Genomic DNA, 23,626 nt, shown 5'->3' on the forward strand with positions numbered 1-23,626 from the left:
AAGAAAAAAGCTAACTTTGTCAATAAGCAAGTTATATTATGGTTGGCGGTTCAGACCCACCCAGAGGTGCCTCAAAGGTAGAGCTGGCAATCTACTTCCAAAAAGTCACAGCCTAGAAAACCCCATGGAGTAGTTCTACTCTGCACACATGGGGCCACCATGAGTCGCAATGGACTTGACAGCAACTAACAACAAGAAGCCTCTTTGTAAACTGTGCCTTTGTACCAAGGCCAGACAGGATTCCAAATTTGATGGGTCATTGATCTGACCCAAGGTCTTGTCTAAAACAAGTTTAAATCAGTACTTTCTAATAATCAGGTTTTTATTCTGGTTAGTTAATTGAGTAATTATACTGTGTTATACAAATTACTTTTTCTACTCCATGAGAAAAACCCGTTGGCTACTACGTGTGTTAAGCTCATCTTTGTTCTGCTCACTGTTTGACTCTTAATGTGTTTTAAGCATAATAAGGACTGGAAGAGAAACAGAAGCTTTGTCCATGCCCTTAGAGTGTACAGTCTGACACATGTATTTAGGCTCTTGCTTTTCATCTGTGTAAGAGGTGATAGTAACACTAGAACACCTGTGGAGTGGGGTGTGCCACAGGAAAGCCAGGCACCCTTTTAACGCCTTTAAAAGCAGCTTCAGAATGTGGCACCTTCACTAATGATCTTTTACTCATATGTGAAAAACCTATACATACAAATCGTGTTTGAAAGCAAAATATAACCTTTAAAATTTATTTCTCCTTAAAAAAAAGAATCATATCGCACTCCCCTCTGTTGAATGCATATAATTAAGGAAAATTGCTTTGTTAAACAAATGTAATGCAAATATGAAACAAATATAATACATCTCCTTTGTGCTTATATTATTGATAAAACGGTGAAAAAAACAGTGAAGATTGAAGATCGCTGTTCTAAGGGAATTTTATGGTGGAGGAAGACAGACAAAAGTAAAGAAAAATACTAGATAGTGACGTGTTAGGTAGAGAATTCAAATAGGGTGATGTGATAGAGTAACTGGGTGGCTGCTTTAGATTGGCAAAGAAGGCTTCTCCAAGGAGGTCAGCTTTTGTTTATTTTTTTAAGAAGGTCAAAATGTAATCTGGAGTATAAGCCCATCTAGGGGTGATTTGGGGGGCATTGGGGAGCATTTTCAAGGCTGAGGGAACATTGCCTCTTCTTGGCATGTTCAAATTACTAAAAGAAGGTTTAACTATGCCTTCACGTTCTTGTTTAAAAAATAAAAGTTTATAACGAAGTATTTCAAGTGTTTTCCTCTTGTTGCGTATTTTGTGTTTTCCAGCACATCCAACACATTTGAGGATACTTTTAAACCCTAATGTTCATGTGACATCCTGGAATTTGTTTTTCTGCCTCCTGTATTTCTACATGATGAATGACTGTTTTGACAAAGAATGTGTCATTGGAACACACCTTAAGCTAACAAGTTTTTTTCCATAGTTGTTTTTCAGTTCACTAGAAAAAAAGCTAACTTTGTCAGTAAACAAGTTATGGTACATACCAGGAAAGGCATCAAGTTTCTATAAGAGACTTGATCTGTAACTTAGCTTTTAATTTGTCTTCAACAAGAAAACGGATGTTTCCAGTCTTATATGTTCTCAGTCATCTCTCCACTGACCAAGTGCCTTGTGGCTCTGAGTAATCATTGACTGAAAGAGCTCATAACATCGGGAACTTGGAATCAGCAGGGTGGCCATTTGCAGGAACACTCTCTTTAGTTGCAGTTTAAGGAATGGGTTATTTCCTGAGCTTTCTAGGGTATTTACCATACTTTGAAATATTTTAATGAATTTTATTTCATAAGACCCAATTCAATTTAGATTTCTTTGCAGAAAATTTATTCTATAAAATTTATGCGTACATCAAACAAGTGTATCGTAAGAATTATTCTTTCATTACGTGCTTGTTGAATATCTACTCTTTACTTGTTTCTGGAAAATATAAAGAATAAAAACATAGTCTCTGCTGTCGGACCCTTAATGGGGGAGGGGGATGGAGAGAGCAGAGACAGTCAAAATCATCCAGTTCTTCATTGAATTTAATTTCTAGGCACATCTTCCCCCCAAAAATCACACTCATGGGCAGCCTCAATTCTTCCTTTAAAAATATTATCCTCATCTCCTCCTCCTCTCTCTCCCCCTTCCCATTTAATAATTTGACAGAATCAATAGTTGAAGAAAAAAGTTGTTTGTGTTTATGTATTTGTTTTTGATCTACTAAAAGGGGGTTAATTGTAGTTGTTGACATATTATATTTTACATTGTTGCTGCTACTGGTTTAAACACATAACCCACACATGGACAGACTCTAACATTATAAAGCTTAATGACCCCAGGCTCCTACAATAATAACTTATTCTTTTTACAGGTAGAATAAGGTCTGAGTAGTAGAAGGTTTAAGTCCACCCAGAGGTGCCTTGGAAGGAAGGCCTGGCGATCTACTTCTGAAAAAATCAGCCATTCAAAACCCTGTGGAGCACAGTTGTACTCTGACACACGCAGTCACCATGAGTCAGAGTTGGCTCACCATCAGCTGTTATATATACTGGTATAGAAGATTGTGGAAACAGAGGGTCTCAAAGAAAATGCATGTCTAAATTCTAGGCTTCTCAGATGATCCCTGAAGCCCTGCTGTCTGAAAATAGCCAGTTTCCATGCTGTTAAAATAATTTGGCTGTAGCTTTGGTTGATCTCCATTTATTGCAACTTGAACTTTTGGGTCTTTCAAATGGTAGGTACAAATTGGATTAAATAGAGGAGCTTTGTTAGGCTGGATAAGCAATGAATATAAAAAGACAAATATAGAACAAGTGAAAATAGGGCAGGATTGAGGAGCATGACTTGGAATATCATCAGAGTAATAGCAATTTAAAAGGATTGAAATATTTCTCCTTTAAGAATAATGGCAGTGATGTTGATGATGGTGGCAGAAGTGGCTTATTATAAAAACTTTACACCCCCAAGAAGGATTTTTTTCTTACTTTGTTGTCTTCTTGAAAGGTGATATTTATGAAAATGATAATGTGCACTGGAAGAATCAGAATTGCTTTAGAAGAGATAATCAGAAAACACCTGGAGAATGAGTCAAAGCCAGAAAGACCCAGGAAAGAGTGATGAATGTGGGAGATTGGCAGAGGTGCCTAAGCCATTCAGGGTTAAAGAGAGGCCTACTTTATGTTGATTTAAGGACAGAGCTGGAGTTAATTCATTTGGAAGAGAGCATCAGAAAGTCTCAGCTTCAGATATAATTTTAAATATTATTTTTCCGATTATGTAACTGTGTGAAACCTGTGAGAGCCAGAACTTGACCAGACTGCCTTGTTTTTCTAGGTCTCGCAAGTTTTCCACTTTTGACAGGGTGCAGTCTTAGCATTTTTCTATTGCTTTTTAATGGAAAATATTTGAGTTTTCCTTCTGACAGGTTTCTGCCTTACACGGGTTCTGGCTTTTGCAGATTTTGCTGTAGTATATTTGCTTTTTTAAAGAAGCCACTAAAAAGTTTTTAAAAACAAAACTGTAACTGATATCACCCATAAACTCACCACCCAGTGGCAACCAATATTAACAGCTTGATATATTTTTAAAATGTCTTATCCCCCTGACTCACCGTGAACATATTTTTAAATTATGCTTTAACAAAATATTTCAGGGCTAAAATACAACCATATGTCTGGATATCAGTGTTTTGTTTTTCTTTTTGCTATTATAATTTTCTTACAGTATTATAACACTATGATGAATATACCTTCTACACACTTTTGTTCCCATCTGACTTTTCTTAAGGATAGGTTTCTAGAAGTAGAATTAGCAGTACAAAAGCGTAAATGGTCAGACTAATACATGTTACTTGATTACTTCCCAGAAAAAGTATTCTGTATTAATTCATACTTCTTACACATGAGGACCCTTTTCTTTGTAGTATCCTCACACATCTTTGAACAATATTGGTTGGTTTTATTATTGACCAATTTGGTAAAAAATGGTATTTTAATAGCTTCAAAAAATCATGGTAGGAATAGGTTTAATTTCTGAAAGAAGGTTTGAATTCTTTGGAATAGTCTTTTATTTTTTTAATTTTTTTCTTTTTGGAAAGTTGATGGTGAATAGACAGTGGACTTGATATAGTCCCTGCAGGCTGCTAACTGAAAGGTTGGAGGTTTGAGTCCACCCAGAAGTGCCTCGGAAGAAAGGCCTGCTGATCTATTTTTGAAAAATTAGCAATCGAAAACGCTGTGGAGCACAATTCTACTTTGACACACATGAGGTCACCATGAGTCAGAGTCAGCTATGTCAGTTGGTGTTTGGACTTGGTAAAGGAATAATCATGTTTAATGAAATGAACCATTTTAGTAGACTAAGTCAGAATTGAAACGGAGCATGGTTGGACTAGAGAATATTATGTTAAGTACAATGCTAAAAGATTATTGTCAGGATGATTTTGAGACCCTCTTTATGACATGAGCTCCTTGGAAACTCTATGGGGTAGTTCTGCTCTGTCCTGTAGGGTCACTTTGAGTCAGAATTGACTCGATGGCAAAGGGTTTTATGGGAATGACATGAGGGTGGAGTTTTGGGAAGCTTTCGGAATTGTATCATGTAGCACTACCAGTGATTCCTAAATCGCAGGAGACAAGTGAGAGACATAAAAACTAATATGATTGTGTAGGGAACCCTTTGAAATAAGTGATAAAAGATGTGTACATAAAATGGATTTCTGCTGCTGTGTTTTTTTTCCTCTCTGCTTTCTAACTTGAAAATTTGCTTTCTTGAAGTCTACCAGAGTACACAATGGTTTTGCCCAGTCTTTTTCTTCTTGACTATTTTTCCTCCCAACATTCCAGTCGCTTCCACTTTACCAATTGTACCAGAGGAGCAGTTCACAAGGCAACAAGAATTTGTCAGGTCCTGTGCCTTTAGCTGAGTGGTGTTCAGATGGACCCTCAGCTCTACACTGTCCTGACTCTTGCCAGTTTTGTCATATGAATCACCCACGTCTATTACATACGACTGCAAGAAAATCACTTCTGGTTTCCGTTATCTTCACCCAAATGTTCTGTGGGATGCTTTCACCTTCACATTTCTAAATTTCCATATAGATACACTTTTGACAATGGAGCTGTTTTGTCTCCCCAGCTGGTAACAAGTGTGTTTCATTTCTAATATTCTAATATTGCCATATGCCAGTGGCAAGTTTCACTGTGGTTGCTGTACCTCCTTTCATTCCATATTCCTTCTTCCTAAGAAAATGAAGGAATTTAGTAGTTTTGAAGATTTTAGTATTTCATCAGCTCATCTGTTTCTTTCATAGAGGATTTGAAAATTACCGCCCCCCCCCCAATTAGTTCAAAACTGTAGAAAAAGCAATCTGATGAAAGAATGAAATTCCTTACTTTAAAAGAGATTTCACATTGTGTGTATGTAGAGGAAGGGTAAAGGGATGAAATGAAGTCTACTTCTGGAAAACATACACTTAAAATTTTACGACAGGATAGCCTTATTTTCTTTTTTGTCATGACAGCTTGGTGTATGACAAAGCACTGGCTCTCCTAGTTTTAAAATTCCATGACTTAATTTGGAACAGGGACTTATTAAAAGATAAAAATCATGGTTTTAAAAAAATTATTTCTATAGTTTCATATCTCAGTCTTTTCCTTAAATTTCCCTTTTCTTTGTAAAAAGAGTGAATATTTTTAGTATACCGTCCTGGCACAAATCATCCTTACTGGCTCAGCTTTTCTCGGTGGTGACTGAAGCAGTTCAGCTGCTTCCAGGTTCTACATTTCATCTCCTGTTCTACCTCCTCCCCCTTCTCCTCCTCCTGCAGCTGCTTTGTTGGCAAAGCCCTGATCTTTTGATAGATCTCAGTTCCATCCTGGCCCTTCAAAAGAGAGATTTAAGCACGCTCAGCTTTTAGCCTTTCTGATAGCCATGACTCCTGTATTAAAAATCTGAGTGACTACAAAGTCCCTATGCCTGCTAGCTGGGAGGTACTTATAAGCTGCCCTCCATTTACCAAACACACTTTACCGTTGTCCATGTTCTTTTGGATGCTCTCCATACTAATTGTTGGATGTCATGAAGGCAGTTGCTTATAGCTGTTTTTAGGTCTTCAGCTGTTGCTAGGGCACATACTTTGTATTTTGAAAGTAACTGGTGTCATTCTATGAATTGTTTATTATGCAATTTAATATATAAGCACCATAGATATAATTCAAAGAAGAAAAATTTGAAGTCTCAATTTAGGACACAGCCACTACTTACAAGTAATTTGGTTTCTGTAGTCTCATACCAGCAATCAGGCAGTTGTTTCTGCTTTGCTGTGTGCTCGAGGCTTGCAACTAATAAGTTACTTCCCACTGTATGTGGCCAAAATAGAGTTCTGTTGGAATCTCAACTCTGCTGTGTGAGCTGAATGTTGACTGGTTTGCAGCCTGGGAAAAGAAATTGCTCTGGAGTCTGTTAGAAAAGAGTAGGCATCAATTAGTAAAAAAAAAAAAATGTCTTGAACATTGTGCTTCTTTAAAGAATTATTTTTATGGGATCAAACTGACAACAGTAACTCTAAAGCATAGATGAGAAGTTTTAGGGGGGCTCTGAGCCTGAGATGATGATGATAAAATAACTTGGGTAGAGATAGCAAGAATGATGACACAATGTGAAGAATGTAACCAGTGTCACTGAATTGTATGTGTGAAAATTGTCAAATGGGTGTGTTTTGCTGTGTATACATTTTCATCAAAAATAAAATAAATATTAAAAAAATAGAATAGGCTGCTTTATAAATGGCATCTCCTCCTTGCTTTGCATCGCATTTGTTACACGTCTGGTGATACCTTCTGTTGGTTTTGTTTTCTCACGGTCTCCATGTCAGATGAGTGCCTTGGTCTGGGTGGAGGGTGACAGCACTAGAAGGCTGTCACGTGGCCCATTCGCAAGGAGCACTAGGTGTGATTCTCGTGGGAATCTCTTTAGGTTGAAAACTAAAATGCAGTAGTTCTTCAGCGTGCTATGCTTCAGATTAGTTATTGAGTACATACTGTATATCTTACAGTTCTATCTTGTTTTCATTCAAATTTGTGTAGGCTAAAACTTCACTTACTAGAAGCACAAAAATGGAATTCGTCTTAATTCATGCCTTTTGGAGTAAAAAAAGCTAAGACTTTAAAGGATGGGAAGATGATTAGTGAAGACAAACTGGGAGAAATTGAATTTACATTTAAGATTTCTGCTAATTCACCTTAAGTGCTGAAATTGTTTACTTTTACAAAATATGTGAGTGTGTATATACAGTAAAACCTGCAAAAGCCAGAACCTTTGTAAGGTAGAAACCTGTCACAGAAGGAAAGCTCAAATACTTTCAACTAATAGAGAGCTATAGAAAAGTAGTAAGACTGCACCCTGTCAAAGGTGGAAAATTTATGAGACCTGCAAAAATAAGGCAGTTCCATTGAGTTGGTTTCACTGTATGTATAAGTATATATGTGTATGTGTGATCGTGTGTATTACATCACATATATACTCAAGGATAAGTAGTATGTGGTAAGAGTACTAAGTAGTCCATGTGTTTCTGTAATAAGAGCACCCAAAGCAGTAAGCTGTTTCTCCTCCTCTTCTCCCTCTCCTGTGCCTCCTTTCATCCCGCAGTAGCGTGCCCATAAAGCATGTCCGTGAACTCTGAGGACCTTTGAACAGACATGGTTGCTGTAATTGTGGCATTTGTAATAATGATAGAGTATTGTTTACAAACTAATGTATTCCAGATGTAATGGCCATCAGGAATTCAGTAAGCTGAATTAAGTTGCCAAATCATGTTTGAATAGTGAACTAAAGGCTATACACTCTGGACTGAGAGAAACAGCAAATAACAAAATCTTTTGATAGAAGGGGGAGGATGATTTCAAGGGAAGGGATAAGATTATGTTGTCTTAGGCTAGGTTCTCTAGAGAAGCAAAACCAGTGATGTGTGTGTGTGTGTTTGTGGAGAGAGAAGGAGACAGATTTATCTCGAGAATGGCTTAATGTGGTTGTAGAGGCTGGCAAGTCCCAAGTCCATGGATCAGATGTCAGGCTGGAGGCTTCTCCTGACTCACGTAGCTGCAGGGGCTGACGAACTCAAGATCAGCAGGTCAGACGCAGGTCGCTGGCTTACAGGCTGTGGAGGCTGATGAATCCCAAGATCAGCAAACAGTATGGCAGGCAGCTGGCTCAGGTCCCGAGAACAGAGGTCAAATGATGACAATCTGGATGCAGGACCTAGAGCAAACAAGCAAGCTTTGCCAGAACATCCATATACATCTATATGATGCAGGTCACACCCCTGAAGAAACTCCCCTTACAACTGATTGGCTGATCACATCAGATCACATCATGGAGGGTGACTGCGTTACTACATAACTGCCAGATTACATCATTACATAACTGCCAAACTACCCATAAAAATCTGTTGCTGTGGAGTCAATTCTAACTCACAATGACCCTATAGGTCACAGTAGAACTGCCCCATAGGGTTTCCAAGGAGCGGCTAGTGGATTAGAACTGGCAACCTTTTGGTTAGCAGCTGAGCTCTTAACCATTGCACCACCAGGGCTATAAGCCCATTGCCATCAAGGTGATTCTGACTCATAGCAACGCTATAGGACAGAGTAGAACTGCCCCGTAGGGTTTCCAGGGAGCGGCTGGTAGATTCGAACTGCTGACATTTTGGTTAGCAGCTGAGTTCTTAACCACTGCACCACCAGCCAAACTATATCATTACATAACTGCCAAACTACTGAGAATCATGGCCCAGCCAAGTTGACACAGAACCTTAACCATCACAGATGTGTACTCAATAAATTTTGATTGATATATAGGGTCACTATGAGTCAGAATCAACTCAATGGCAACAGGTTTTTTTTTTTTTTTTTTGGATACTGCTGTTTGCCAAGCACGGTTTTAAGTGTGGGATGGGGATACAGAGCTGAAAGACAGATGGGCACAGTTTATGCCCTCAAGGCATGTTGAGACATATATAGCTGTAATTGCAGCAGATGTAATAAATGCTCTGTTGGAGCCATGCGAGGTGACATATGAGTGGATGGGGGGCACCTGATCCAGCCTGAAACCGTCAAGAATGAGTTCTAAAAGAGATGACGTATAAACTGCATATTGGCGGGTATCAAGGAGTTCTCAGGCAGATAAAGAAAAGAAAGGGTATTCCAGAGAGAACAGCAGAGGTGGGGAAATTAGAGGGTATGTGGGGAATTTGGGTATAACAGTAGTATGTTGCCCAGGGTGTATGAGGGGTTTTGAAGTCTGAGGTGGAAAACAAGGAGGAACAGCTTCAAGGGCCTTACTTACCCCATCCTGAGGGTGACAGGGAGCTAGAAAGAGTTTTGCCTTGATCTGGTTTGCGTTTTTAACAAAAATAACCCTGGTAGCAATATAAAGAACATATTATTAGGGGATGAGGAGGGGCAGAAGTAAGATTTAGAGTGAACAATGATAAAGCCCAAATTAAGATGTAAACACTGCAGTGGGGTTTAAGAGAAGCTGAGGTATGCAAATAATGTTTTGGAAATAGAGGAAAACTCAAACAGTGATCGATTACATATAGAAATGGGTCAAGGAAGGAGTATAGGGTAACTCTCGTACTGGGTTTTTCTCAAGTGTTTAACTAGAGAAATTAGGTATCTGGTGCCTTTGGCTGAGATAGGAATGTAAAAGGAAGACTAGATGAAGTGGCGACAAAGTCACAGAAGGTTTGAGGCAGGTTGTGGATGGGCTGTTTGTGGAAATTCCAGATGGGGGTGTATGGGTCTTGAGGTAATAGTTTTAGTAGAGAGTGAAGCCACGGCTGATCTAACCCAAAGAGATACTAGCAAATGAGAAAAAAGAACAGGGCCTAAGACAGACCCTGGAGACTACTACCATTTCAGTCTGGTAAAGAAGAGTCCATGAAGAGAGCGAGAAGGTGAGCAGCTGGAGAAGTAGGAAGAAAATCAGTGGGACCTCTTGAAAGCCAAAGGAAAAAGTTTTTCTTTTTTTTCCTGTTTTTATTTTGTTATTTTATTCATCATAGGTTTTTTTGCATAATTTTTTTTTATTGCACTTTAGATGAAGGTTTACAGAACAGACTAGTTTCTCATCAGACAGTACACACATTGTCGTATGATATTGGTTAACAACCCCACAACATGTCAACATTCTCCCTTGCCAACACTGGGTTCCCTATTACCAGCTTTCCTGTTCCCTCCTGGGCTGGTATGCCCTTTTAGTCTTGTTTTGTTCCATGGGCCTGTTCAATCTTTGGCTGAATGGTGAACCTCTGGAGTGGCCTCATTACTGAGCTGAAAGGGTGTCCGGGGTCCATACTCTCAGGGTTTCTCCAGTTTCTGTCAGGCCAGCAAGTCTGGTCTTTCTTTTTGATTTAGAAATTTTGTTCTACATTTTTTTCTCCAGCTCCGTTCGGGACCCTCTATTGTGAGCCCTGTCAGAACAGTCAGTGGTGGTAGCCAGGCACCATCTTGTTGTACTGGACTCAGTCTGGTGGAGGCCATGGTAGTTGTGGTCTTTTAGTCCTTTGGGTTAATCTTTCCCTTATATCTTTAATTTTCTTCATTTTTCCTTGCTCCCGAAGGGGTGAGACCACTGGTGTGTCCTAGATGACCGCTCACAGGCTTTTAAGACCCCAGATGCTACTCACCAAAGTAGAATGTAGAACAACATTTTCTTTATAAACTCCGTTATGCCAATTAAGCTAGATGTTCCCTGAGACCACGATCCCCACAGCCCTCAGCCCAGCAATTTGGTCCCCAAAGCAGGAGAGTTTTAAAAGAATATGTATTTTTTAATTGCCTCCATTATTCTAGCCTTCTCATTTTTTAAAGTCATGTTATAAAAGAAAAGTCAAGTTACTTTCTCAACTTCGCATATAGGGAATCTTTTTCTTGAAGATCTGATAGTGATTGTTATGTCCTAGTGTAAGAAAAAAACTGATGATGCCCAAGCTTCGTTGGTCCCATTGACTTAAGAAATGAACTGAGTTTTCAAGTTCAGAGGAGTAGATGACATTTCCAGTATTGTTGTAGAGGCTGTTTTCCAGTTTGAGGATTAATGATTTGCACGTTAAATTTTAAGGGTGGTGAAGTAGCTCTTTTTCTGTGAAAGTCTCAAAGTGCTCTACAAGTAGCTCATTAAACCAAATGATGTAATACTTAGCCTGACACTGCATTCGCTTATTCGCATGTAAGCAAGTGGCACTGGGTTGTTCGCACAGAGCTGGTACAGTAGGATAGCAAAATGGACCATGATAGAGGAGAATGTGTGATGTGTGTACAGGTCTGCAGCTGGAGAAGGTGCCTGGAGCGGCAGCTGAAATAAGGCGTATCTGTTACATGACTTTTTACGTTCAGTATCCCCTTAGCCTTGTTATTCAAAGTGTGGCCAAGAACCAGCACCATCAGCATCACCTGGAAATTTGTTAGAACTACGGACTCTCAGGCCCCACCCTAAACCTATTCAGTCAGAATCTATAGTTTAATAAGATCGTCAGGTGATTCCTACTTATATTAAAGTTTGAGAAGCATCGTTAGATCTAAGGGTTTGTGATGTTCTGTGGTGACTGAGCCTTCCTGCTTTGCCATTTCAAAGTCTTGAAGAGTAAGACAGCAAGTGGTTCCTACTTAATACTGTATTTTCTTTCCCCCAAGGGAGTAGATACTCAAGAGGTTAAAAATGCAGATTCTGGAGTCAGATTGCCTGGGTTCAAATCTTGGCCCAGCCACTTATACCTAATTCCCCAATCGTTGAGGGCAACTATGATGAGCAAAGGTTGAGCTACAGATAAGCCTTTGTTATGTGTGTGTGTGTTTTTTTTTTTTTTTTTCATTTTTGTCGTCAGTATTGCTTATTGGATTCATGGGTTTTGGTCCTAGCTAAACCATCAATTACTGAGAAGTTGGTGGAGTTTGGGAAGCTTTTCAACTTTATCTGGTAAAGAAATGTTCTTAGTAATGAATCATAGGAGACTTTTCAGCTTACTGGGGAAAAAAAAAGTCTACAAATAGGTTTAAAAGTGATGGGAAATCTCATTAAATTAGAACCTATGAAGAAATAGTAGGAACATTTTACTGGGCAAGGCTTACAGACATTTGCCAATGCTCCGGTCTTGTTTTTTACAGGGAGCAGCAGGCATTTTATGTTACGTGGGAGCCTATGTCTTCATCACTTACGACGACTATGACCACTTCTTTGAAGATGTGTACACTCTCATCCCTGCTGTGGTGATCATAGCTGTAGGAGCCCTGCTCTTCATTATTGGGCTAATTGGCTGCTGCGCCACAATCCGAGAAAGCCACTGTGGACTGGCCACAGTAAGTTAGCATCTGAGTGTGTGAAACGCAGGAGTGTTCAATTTGTATTACACTCTTCTTGAATTGAGCATGAAACTCCATAGACTCCTTGGCTGTTGTAAGAATTGACAGAATTAGCACTTGTCTCAAACTTCTAACAGTCATCTCTCCTAATCGTTTTTTTTTTTTTTTTTTAACTAAGAGAGCATTTAGAGCTATTTTTTCATTTGTATTTAATTTTTGTCAATATTTCTTTACAGTTTGTCATCATCCTACTCTTGGTTTTTGTCACAGAAGTTGTTGTAGTGGTTTTGGGATACGTTTACAGAGCAAAGGTATGTTGCCTGCTGAATTAACAATGCTTTACAAGGTGGTTTAAGTTTTTCAAGTAAAATAGAACAAATATGTTTTATCAAAGTAAACTTTTTTTGGCCTTATTTCAGTTTAGATACTGCTTTAAATATCTAAAGGAGCCCTGATGGTGTAGTGGTTAAGCACTCAGCAGCTAACCAGAAAGTTCAGTGGTTTGAACCCACCAGCCGCTCTGTGGGAGAAAGATATGGCAGTCTGCTTCTCTTAAGACTGTAGCCTTGGAAACCTGATGGGGCAGTTCTGCTCTGTCCTGTAGGGTTGCTGTGAGTTGGAATCAACTTGGCAGGTGGTGGGTTTTTGGTTTTTAAATATCTAACATTAATTAGAAATTTTGTTAAGACTTCTAGTCTCGTTAATGTCCAAACCCGGTTGCTGTTGAGTCGATTCCGACTCATAGCCGCCCTATAGGACAGAGTAGAACTGCCCCATACGGTTTCCAAGGAGCACCTGGTGGATTTGAACTGCTGACCTTTTGGTTAGCAGCCGTAGCTCTTAACCATTACGCCGCCAGGGTTTTGCTCATTAATGTACCAGAGTGTTAATTCTACTGCTGTTGACTATTTAAGTATTTAATGTTCTTTAAAGTATCTCAGAATAAGCTACGAATGAATACTTGCTCAGTTGGGAGGTTTACTCAAATTTCCTCAGCCCATAAACTTCCTACCTGAGAAGGAAGAAATATCAGTTTTCTGATTTAGAAGAATTAAATTGAGTGGTTCATTTTTTGATTGTCTCTTTTAAAAATGCCTTGGCCCTAGACAAAAAAAAAAAAAAAAGATGAATTTGAGTTGTGATCCTACTTTCACCTTAAGGAACACGAGGCCAGCCACTCCCTTCTTCCTCCTCTTTCTTGATTATTCCCTCTTCTTTTCTTTCCCTTTTCCTTTCTGTTTTGCCTGCTTTTACTTTCCACCTCCTAAACCATTTAAAGCTAAACAGGCTGCTTTAAATTGACTATCTTAATTATCTTGTTAATTAATTGCCTAGAACCATGATAAAGGTTTAATAGACTCATTCTTGTTTAACTTACTACTTTAAGTCAAAGGTCTGATGTACCACTTAATATTAAAGCCATTGATACATAAGGTACTATGCAGCTGTGCCAAAAAATGCAATGGTATGTGTCCCTACCTATGATCTGGTTGGAAACCCTGGTGGCGTAGTGGTTAAGTGCTACGGCTGCTAACCAAAAGTCGGCAGTTCGAATCCGCCAGGTGCTCCTTGGAAACTATGGGACAGTTCTACTCTGTCCTATAGGGTCGCTGTGAGTCGGAATCAACTTGACAGCAGTGGGTTTTAGTGGGTATGATCTGGTTATCAATTTTATATTTGTATCAGTTTTATAATTGTATCATATCACTGATACACTTACCAAATAGGTCTAGACATCTTAGAAGGTTAAGGAGAATCGGGGACAAGCAAACATTATGAAATGACCCCTGCTTGCCTCTTTACTCATTGGCAGCAAGAAGTTATAAAAAGTTTATTTTCTGTCTCCTCTTGATATTGAGCTGCAGCTTTCTCATAAAGGGCCACTTCTAAGGACTGATTTTTTTGACCTGCTTTTGCAGGTTTTGCATATTTGGCCAAATCCAAACATCCTGTATGTAAAAGGGACATAATGTTGGCATTTGTCCTAAAAGTATTTTATGGGGCTTTAAGGTTGTTTTATTCTTACCTCCTTTAGGAAAGGAAAAAGAATAGATCTTCTAAGAATATACAGAGAACTTATTGAAAAAGAAAGGTGGTCCATTTGTAATTTAGAACATTAATCCCACGACTCAACTGCTTTCTCCCTCTTGAATACATTGTTAGCCTGCCATCTTGCATACAGCCTTCCCTTTGAATGCTTTAAATCCATGTGGTATAATATGCCCGAATTTTACCTGTCGGTCTGAATCTTAGGGAGGCAGGAAGGAAGAAAATGTTTTTCTTACAAGAAATTCAGGGAGACTGGCACCTTGCAAATAGCCATTTAAGCATTTTAGCTAGAGCCTTGACTGATGTTACTTTTTACCAGTATTTTTGAAGAAATAAATCCTTTGATTTGATTCAGGTGGAAAATGAAGTTGATCGCAGCATTCAGAAAGTGTATAAGACCTACAACGGAACCAACCCTGATGCTGCTAGTCGGGCTATTGATTATGTACAGAGACAGGTGAGCTCTCTTGAGGTGAATTTGTTGTTGAGGGCCAATCATTGTTGTGTCCACATTAAACTAACTCTGTTATTACTGTGTAACTTAGCCATGTACCTTCCCAGCTGTGGTTAGCCTCCTGCTGTGTCTTAATATTTTTCCCCAGCCTTCACCCTTCAAAGGTTTTTTCCATCACCTAGTCAAAGCCAGAGAAGAAGCATCAAACTATTTTTAATCATCTGACATTTTATCCCCTGAAAAATAATAATTAGCCAGAGAGGTGATAGTGGAAAAAGAGGTGTGTATCACAAGAAAGGTGGGAGTCTGGATGGACTCTAGGGCACGTAGAAGGTCTATATCTACCTTCAGAAAGCAAGACCAAAAAAGGTGGCAGACAAAACTGTTTAAAAAAAAAAAATTAAGGACACAAAGGAAGAGAGAATAATATGTAATAGATCTATGTACTGATAACCCAGCTTCCAAAATTATCAACCTTTGTGAATCTTATTTCATCTATTAACCCTTCTCTTTTTTTTTTTTTTGCTAGCTTATCTTAAAGCAAGTCCCAGACATCTCAGATAAAATATTTTAAACATTTTGTCACTGGAAATAATTTTTAACTCAGAACCAATTATTTAACATGTAATATACAAAGATTTTTCTTAGCTAGAAACTACCCCGTACAGGCAGTGTGGTTTTCATGTGGAGGTTCTAGAGCTACACTGCCGAATATAGTAGCCAATCATGGATATTTAAATTAAAATTAAAAATTCAGTTCCTTGGTCGTACTAACCATATTTTAAGTGCTCAATAGTGTCCTATGGCTAGTGGCCTCCGTATTGAATCACACAAATATAGAACATTTCCATCATTGCAGAAAGTTCTATTGAACAGCACTGTTCTAGAGTAGCTTTTTTTTTTTATTGTGTTCTAAGTGAAAGTTTACAATTCAAGTCAGTCTTTCATACGAAAACTTGTACACGTCTTGTACACATCTCCCTAATGTGACAACACACTCCACCTCTCCACCCTGTATTCCCCATGTCCATTCAACCAGCTCCTGACCCCCTCTGCCTTCTCGTCTCACCTCCAGGCAGAAGCTGCCCACATAGTCTTATGTGTCTACTTGAGCCAAGAAGCTCACTCCTCACCTAGAGTAGCTTTTTTTTTTTTTTTATAGTGCGTGGAACTCTAAAGTTCCACCTAGGTGTGTGTTTTGTGAGGAGTAACATCTCCATTCTCTTTCTGTCTCCTTTAGCTGCACTGTTGTGGAATTCACAACTACTCAGACTGGGAAAATACAGACTGGTTCAAAGAAACCAAAAACCAGAGCGTCCCTCTCAGCTGCTGCAGAGAGACCGCCAGCAGCTGTAATGGCAGTTTGGCCCACCCCTCTGACCTCTATGCCGAGGTGAGTTGGTCCCTTGGCCAAGGCTTGAGTCTGGCCTGATAAGCTGCTTTTTTCTGCGTCTTCTCTCTACCCGGCACTTCTTTTCTGCCCTTTAATGCCATTTTATTTTACTGTAAATCATTTCTAGATGCATTATCTTTTGCTTTAATTACACATCTAACTTTTGAAGTAATTTACAAGTCTGCAGCTTTCGCTTTTGAGAAAGACTTGTAATGTGGATGACTTTATGTGTTTCAGGGTTGTGAGGCTCTAGTTGTGAAGAAGTTACAAGAAATTATGATGCATGTTATCTGGGCAGCACTGGCATTTGCAGCTATCCAGGTAGGCACGGCTAGCCAAGGAGTGGTTATCACAGCACACTGGTTCTCGGTGTCAGCCTCAAAGGATTTTAATCACTAAGTGCAGTGAGTCTTTGTCTATATAGATAACTTGGAAATGATTGAGGTACTACCCACCAGTTTCCAGCATCTTCCATTTCATGTCTCTAGACCTAGACTCAGAGTGGTCTAAAGAAATCAGAAATCTGGAAGGGGAGGGGACTCTTCGCCTTATTTTCCTGCCATGCTTAGTGAGTAGCCCTGTTCAAAATACAAACAAACTGTTGTTATAATGGATACTTGGGAAGTATTTTAAAAGAACTTAACAGAATTCTAAAAAATTCAGCTCGGAAATGCAAAAATTTTATTTAAATCTTTCATGTGCTATTTCTACTTCCAGTTCTTGTTTTTCTGTTCTTAAGGGTTTGGTATATGTCATATACAGAAATCAAGTACTGGTACTATAACAATATTAGTCTCTTAGACTTTCGGTAAAAGCTAAGATTCTAGCCTCTTCTCTATTTGTGGGCTTAATTTGTTTTAGACTATCAGCCATCAAGAAACCCATGACATACATCACTTGGTTCCTCTGAAAGTGTGCCACGCCACTTTTTGTAGTTATGGGGAAGTGGTTTCCCAACTCCTACCAGTGAAAACAGTTGTTTTTTCCCCCTAATAATAGCTTATGCAAAGTGGCTGATAATTGCCTAATCGCTTCTCACTTTATCAGCTCCCAGCCTCCCTACCTCCAGAACTCGCTTATCCGCATCCCCACCTAGAAACAATTGAAGGAAAATTGCCATTTTCCCATCCAATACAGCTACCCACATTCCCAGTTTCTCAGATACATACAGTGTATTGTATGGATTCTGTTAGAGAAGTCTTATAACTGAGAATAGCCAAATATTCTAAAATGATTGAAAAGCCTTCTCATCAGATCTGATTCTCAGAGTGTTCTATTAGTTGTGCTTGAAATAGGCTTCAGATCTATTTTGAAGAACGTATAGATACCTTTTAATTGTTAGATAAAGCAAATATAATTGCTAGTTTAAATGTAAATTGCTTGGATTGCCTGGTCTTTGTGTATTTGAACAGAAGGTAGTGTATGTCATGGGAAGTAAAGGGTGATTGTTTACTTTGCTGTTATTCAAACAGCCCTGAAGTGATTCATTAAAAAGTCTAGCTCTTTATTTGCTATGGTCTCTGCCCTTCTAAGCATTTACTTTGTGGCTCAGCATAGCAGTAATCTGGTGATCAGCAGGGATGTATTTCATATTTTGATAGTCTATGCAAATACATTCATTTAGCTAAAAATAATGAAACACGAGGGAGGTCTCTTTTCCCCAGTAAAATCCTGCCTGTGCATTCTTAATGATTTTACTTGTGGTACTCACGCTGCAAGTATTAACATGCAGGAAAAGAGCTTTGTAACTACTACTGTATGGTGCTTATGATCATAAATACACAACATGTACATAGAAGACTGATGGAAATTGTCACTTCAGCTATGCCCCTCATCTAGTTAAGCTTAATAACCACCAGGTATTTATTTACTATTAAATCTTTTTCAGTGGGGTTTAATACTTTATCTAGTCTCTTCAAGTATGCTGGCCATATGTGTTTTATATTTAAGTGGCCCTGGCTTAAGTAATAGCTGGGAAAGGTTTGATATTTCTAGTTCAGCAAGGCCAAGTCAGGGATGTAGAACTTTCAGAGATTCAAAACGTGGTGGTTTTGAAAATAAGAAAATTTTAAGGGAAAAAAAATCCATTTGAAATAATAAAAGAATTTTTTCCTGTTTTCTTTTTTTAAGAATACCTCTAAATGTTCTAAATTTTGATATTCAAAATCTGATGTAGATTGGTGACCTAGGTGTGAAAAGTCTGAAGAAAGGCAGAACTAACTCAGAGCTCAGTGAGCTTTTGTACTTGTACACCAATGCCGAGATGGAAATTGAGAGCTTGAAGGATTCTTGCAGATTCTCCAGTCCTTGTCCCCTTTGTTTTAAATGTCACAAAAATGATTAAGAGTGAGGTAATGTGACTTACGACTGGTACACAAATAGTGGCAAACCCAAAGCTTGGACTCCAGCTCCTTGTGTAATCTTCCTCCAATCACAAAACTGAGTTGAGACTCTCAGAAGATTAATGCCTATATTCTGTTATGAAACCTGGCAGGCAGTTCATGCTTCAGTAGGATAAATGTCACAATGTGATAGCGTCAAAATATATATCATTAAGACTTTCTTTCAGGTTCTAAACCTTGGAAACTCTGAAAGTTATAATAGGAAACAGTTTTAAATATTGTCTAAGATCGAAAGACAATTTCTGGTAGTATTGCGAGTATCAAAACAGTTTTAAGCGTAGTCTCCCTTGGTTTTAAGTTTGATTTGTGGTACTTAATATTAAGCCATAAAGGCGAATTTAATAAGGAATTTTCTCTTAAGCTTAATTTAGCTATAAAAGGCTTTAGTTTGGATATGGACAAACTGTGGGCCTCGTGGGCCAAATCTGACCTGTGTTTGTATGAGCCAAACAAAACTTACTTGTTCGTGTATTATCTGGCCACTTGTGGTGTGCCACCGTGGCAGAGTTACGTAGTTACAACAGAGACCACATTTGTCTCTTGGCTTCTAGAGCCTAGAATATATACTATATGGCCCTTTAAGAAAATATTTGCTCTGGTCTAGTTAAATAATCTGGATTTGGGAAGGACCAAATGACCAAGAAAGAAAAAGCTGAAAAATGTTAGTCAATTACTATTGTAGAATTTTTAGATATAGGAGAATGAGGTCTTTAAAATTTTATTATACCTCTCACCTTAGCTTGTTAAGGTATTTCACTGTCTTTGAGAGTAGCCAGTCTCTTAAATTTACAAATGATCAGTTAAGAATCTTAGATTTAAAGGGTCTGGTCATAATAGACAAAAATCTAGGTTTTGATTTAGCAAGCTCTTAAGTACCTCTTGGGGGCAGGACTCTGCAAAAGCAATATGGGAAAAATAGAAATTGTCAGTTTCTAATTTGGAGTCCCATGAAGTTGGCGTGTCCTCAAGATGGAGTGATCAAAAGCAAGCTTTATAGAGAACTGTTTCCCAAGACCGTGTTGCCTTTTTCTGGTCTATATACCAAATGTGAAAGTGAGATTGCTGTGTCTTTTCTCCTTCTTGGCTATCAGTTATTTATTAAAATGAGTTAAAATACATAAATGAATAGGCACTTCAAATTGGACCCTAAGGTAGGAGTTAAGATCCAGTGGCTTGATTCTGACACTTTTTTTTTTTTTTTTTTTAAAGCCTGAGTAATTCTTCCTTAAAAATGTCAATCAAAGGGTGGAAAACTAATTCTTGATTGGCCCAGATTTTATTAATTTATTTTCGGGGAAGTGGGGGGTTGGGATCCATCTTAATTGTTAAGTTTTTTTTTTTTTAATTGAAAATACCCATTTGATAATAATTTTTCCAAATGACAGAAGAGGGTATTTAGTAAAAGGTAAGTCCCCTTCTCAGTCTTTTTTTTTTTTTTTTCCTTAATCTGCTTTGAAAATATCTTCCTTTTACTTTTTATTGTGCTAAAATAGATATGACAAAACATTTGCCATTTCAAGCATTTTTACATGTACGATTCAGTGGCATTAATTGTGCTCACCAAGTTGTGCAAACACCCATTTCCAATTTTTTTTCATCGCCCTAAACAGAAACTCAGTGCCCCTTAAGCAATACCTACCTCCCACTTGCCCCTAGTATCCACTAATAAACTTTGGTTTATGCATTTGCCTATTTTAGATATTTCATATAAGTAGGATAATGACCTTTTGTATCTGACTTTTTTCACTCAGCATGTCTTCAAGGTTCGTTCATGTCATAGCATGTATCAAAATTTCATTTCTCTTTATATTTCTCTGAATAATATTGTATGCATGTACCACATTTTGTCCGTTCATCCATTGATGGACTTTTGGGTTGTTTCCATCTTTTGACTGTTTGTTGCAGTGAACGCTGAGGTACAAGTATCCTTCTCAGTGCCTGTTTTCACATCTTTTGGGTATGTTCTAGGAGTAGGATTGCTGGGTTATATGGTAATTCTATGTTTAACCTTTTGAGGAACTACCAACCTATTTTCCACAGCAGCTGTACCATTTTACAGTCCCATCAGCAATGAGGTGAGGTTTCCACTTTCCCTGCCTCCTCTCCAACTCGTATTTTCTGGTAATAGCCATCCTAGTGGGGGTGAAGTTTCTCCCAGTCTTGACCCCCGATTCTTGAGTCCCTCCCTGCAGAGGCAACCGCTGTTAGGAGTTTCCATATATCCTTCCCAAAATAGTTTGTGTTTATGAAAGCACGTATTTTTTATGCAAATAGAAACTTACAGGATGCAGTTTTGTGCTTTACTTTGGTTTTTTTATTTTTTGAGATAATTGTATATTCACCTGGAATTGTAAGAAATAATACAGAGATCCCTTGTACACTTAGTCCAGTTTCCCCTGTGTGACATTTTATAAAACTGTAATATAATATCACAGCTAGGATATTGACAGTGATACAATCCACAGATCTCCTTCAGATTTCTCATTTGTGTCTACGTGTATTAAATTCTATTCAGTTTTATCACGTGTAGCTTCCTGTATCCACCACTACAGTCAAGATACTGAACAGTTAAGCCCCACAAGAATCCTGCTTGTTACCCTTTGATAACCACACCTTCCTCCCGCCCATCTTCCCTCCTCTTATTCCTTGTGGTGGTGGTGGTGGTTGTTAGGTGCTGTCGAGTTGGTTCCGATTCATAGTGACACTGTGTACAAAAGAAGGAAACACTGCCCAGTCCTGCGCCATCCTCACAGTCATCGCTAGGTTTGAGCCCATTGTTGTAGCCACTTTGTCAGTCCATCTCGTTGGGGATCTTCTTCTTTTTTGCTGACCCTCTACTTTACCAGGCTTATACCCTGACAATCACTAATCTATCTTCCATTTCTAAAATTTTGTCATTTCAAAATGTTATATAAACGGAATCATAAAGCTTGCACTTTGCTTTTTAAAAACAAGTTAATATCTTTTGGATTTACCTTGATTATTTCATGACTGCGTAGTAGTCCATCTTATGGGCATACTTTATCTAACCTTCACTAATGAGCACTTATTACAAAGATGCAAGCAGTGAATATCCTCTGTATACATGTGCAAAATCTAGTTATAGCAAAAATGTATGGCCGTGAAATTGAGGGTCAGAGTATGTGAATGAATTTTGATAGAATTTCCAAATTTTTCTCAGAAAAGGGTGTTTCTAGTATACAATTCCAATTGCCATATATAAGAATACCTATTTCCACACACCGTCATCTACACAGTGTGTTATAAAACCCTAATCCTTGGTAGTCAGGCTGTTTTAATCACCACTTGTCCCTGTTTTTAGTGATCAGTTTTGCAGTGGCTGAGTGCTGTGTTTGGGCTCAGCAAATATTAGTTCTCATGACTTGAATATTGCGGGAGAAAATGCCATTGCAACAGGTAACATTGGAACTAAAATATTTGTGTAATATCTCCAGGTCTACTGTTAGAACATTTCAATAATCAATGAAATTTCACTTTTGGCAAAGCTTTGGAAATGGGCTTGTAAAATACTTACTAATGAGGGTTGGACTAAGTTATTGTGTGGAACCTAATGTTTTAAACAGACTCATTCCCAAGCATGAGTAGGGTTTTATCAAGCTTATTTAATTGTTTTTTAAATCAATACAAGTTGGCTTAATTGAAATTGAAAAAAAATCAGAAAAGAAATGATACTTCAGACCCCATTTAGAGAATGCTGACTCCTTTAGTAGAAGCTAACCAACTGAAAGGAATGTCGGAAGTGGGGATGGAAGGAGGTATTTTTTCCCCCAACAAATCAGTAATTTCTCAGCTTAGCGTTTTTATTGCTCAATTTAACGTTGCCTGAGAACATAATTGTGTTTGATTTTATAGCTGCTCTAAGAATGTTTTGATATACAAGGAAAAGGAGTGTATTTCTCCAGGAGTTAGATACTAAACACGTCTAGAATTAACAAGATACTTAGTAAACTTTCAACAATATCCACTTTTAAAATGCTTCCAAGGTGCTTTGCAATAGTTAGCACTCAGCACATACTGATATAATGAAGCTGAAGAATTTACGCAGCAACTATAAATCTGGAATGGGTAGAAGATAGGCTGCTGTGAGGGCAGAAATTGAAGCGTGCAACTTTATACCAGCAAAAATTCCGGTCGAGGGCATCCCTATTCTCTGGATGTGTATCTCAGTACTAGTTACCTTCCACTGCAGACTCTCAGTACTAGTTGTCTTCCACTGCAGACTCTCAGCACTAGTTACCTTCCACTGCAGACTCTCAGCACTAGTTACCTTCCACTGCAGACTCTCAGCACTAGTTACCTTCCACTGCAGACTCTCAGCACTAGTTACCTTCCACTGCAGACTCTCAGCACTAGTTACCTTCCACTGCAGACTCTCAGCACTAGTTACCTTCCACTGCAGACTCTCAACACTAGTTACCTTCCACTGCAGACTCTCAGCACTAGTTACCTTCCACTGCAGACTCTCAGCACTAGTTACCTTCCACTGCAGACTCTCAGCACTAGTTACCTTCCACTGCAGACTCTCAGTACTAGTTACCTTCCACTGCAGACTTTGAGAGTCTGTTCATGGCTTGGGTACATTTTGCTGAAATTAGATTGACCCCAGTTGAACTGAGAGCCCTGCCTTTTAAAATCAAGTAACTGAGGCCTTTTGTCTTCAATGAAAAGTTAGAACAAATTACTTACTCTTACTGAGCCCTTTGGTTACTGTTTATATTTTATGAGAGGCCACATCAGGAATTCTAGAACCATTTTCTCTTTAATCCAACTTAATCCTCTTGCTTATCAAAAATAACATGACATGACTTTATTACTATTCCCGTATTCCACCACAGGGAGATTATGACTTATTAAAATAAAATGGTAAAGGAAGAATGACCTTTAAAAAGTAATATGCATACGTAATACCACAGAACCAAACCTAGA

General features: G+C 38.5%; 1 protein-coding gene and 1 long non-coding RNA gene across 2 annotated transcripts in view; one reads left to right on the top strand and one right to left on the bottom strand.

The window, feature by feature from the left end:
- TSPAN3 (tetraspanin 3) overlaps positions 1 to 23,626 on the top strand; it is a 28,777-nt gene that overhangs the window by 3,690 nt on the left and 1,461 nt on the right. The window contains exons 2-6 of the mRNA XM_049905509.1: positions 12,187 to 12,378; positions 12,618 to 12,692; positions 14,786 to 14,887; positions 16,125 to 16,277; positions 16,515 to 16,598. Of these exons, the coding sequence (XP_049761466.1) occupies positions 12,187 to 12,378; positions 12,618 to 12,692; positions 14,786 to 14,887; positions 16,125 to 16,277; positions 16,515 to 16,598 (606 nt within the window). The remainder of the gene's footprint in view (positions 1 to 12,186; positions 12,379 to 12,617; positions 12,693 to 14,785; positions 14,888 to 16,124; positions 16,278 to 16,514; positions 16,599 to 23,626) is intronic.
- On the bottom strand, positions 23,015 to 23,265 carry LOC126087775 (uncharacterized). The gene is made up of 3 exons (XR_007519863.1): positions 23,238 to 23,265; positions 23,118 to 23,207; positions 23,015 to 23,087 (listed from the first exon to the last, which is right to left on the bottom strand). It is a non-coding gene; the product is annotated as an uncharacterized LOC126087775 (long non-coding RNA).

This window comes from Elephas maximus, chromosome 13, assembly GCF_024166365.1.
Source record: "Elephas maximus indicus isolate mEleMax1 chromosome 13, mEleMax1 primary haplotype, whole genome shotgun sequence".
Lineage (NCBI taxonomy): Eukaryota > Metazoa > Chordata > Mammalia > Proboscidea > Elephantidae > Elephas > Elephas maximus.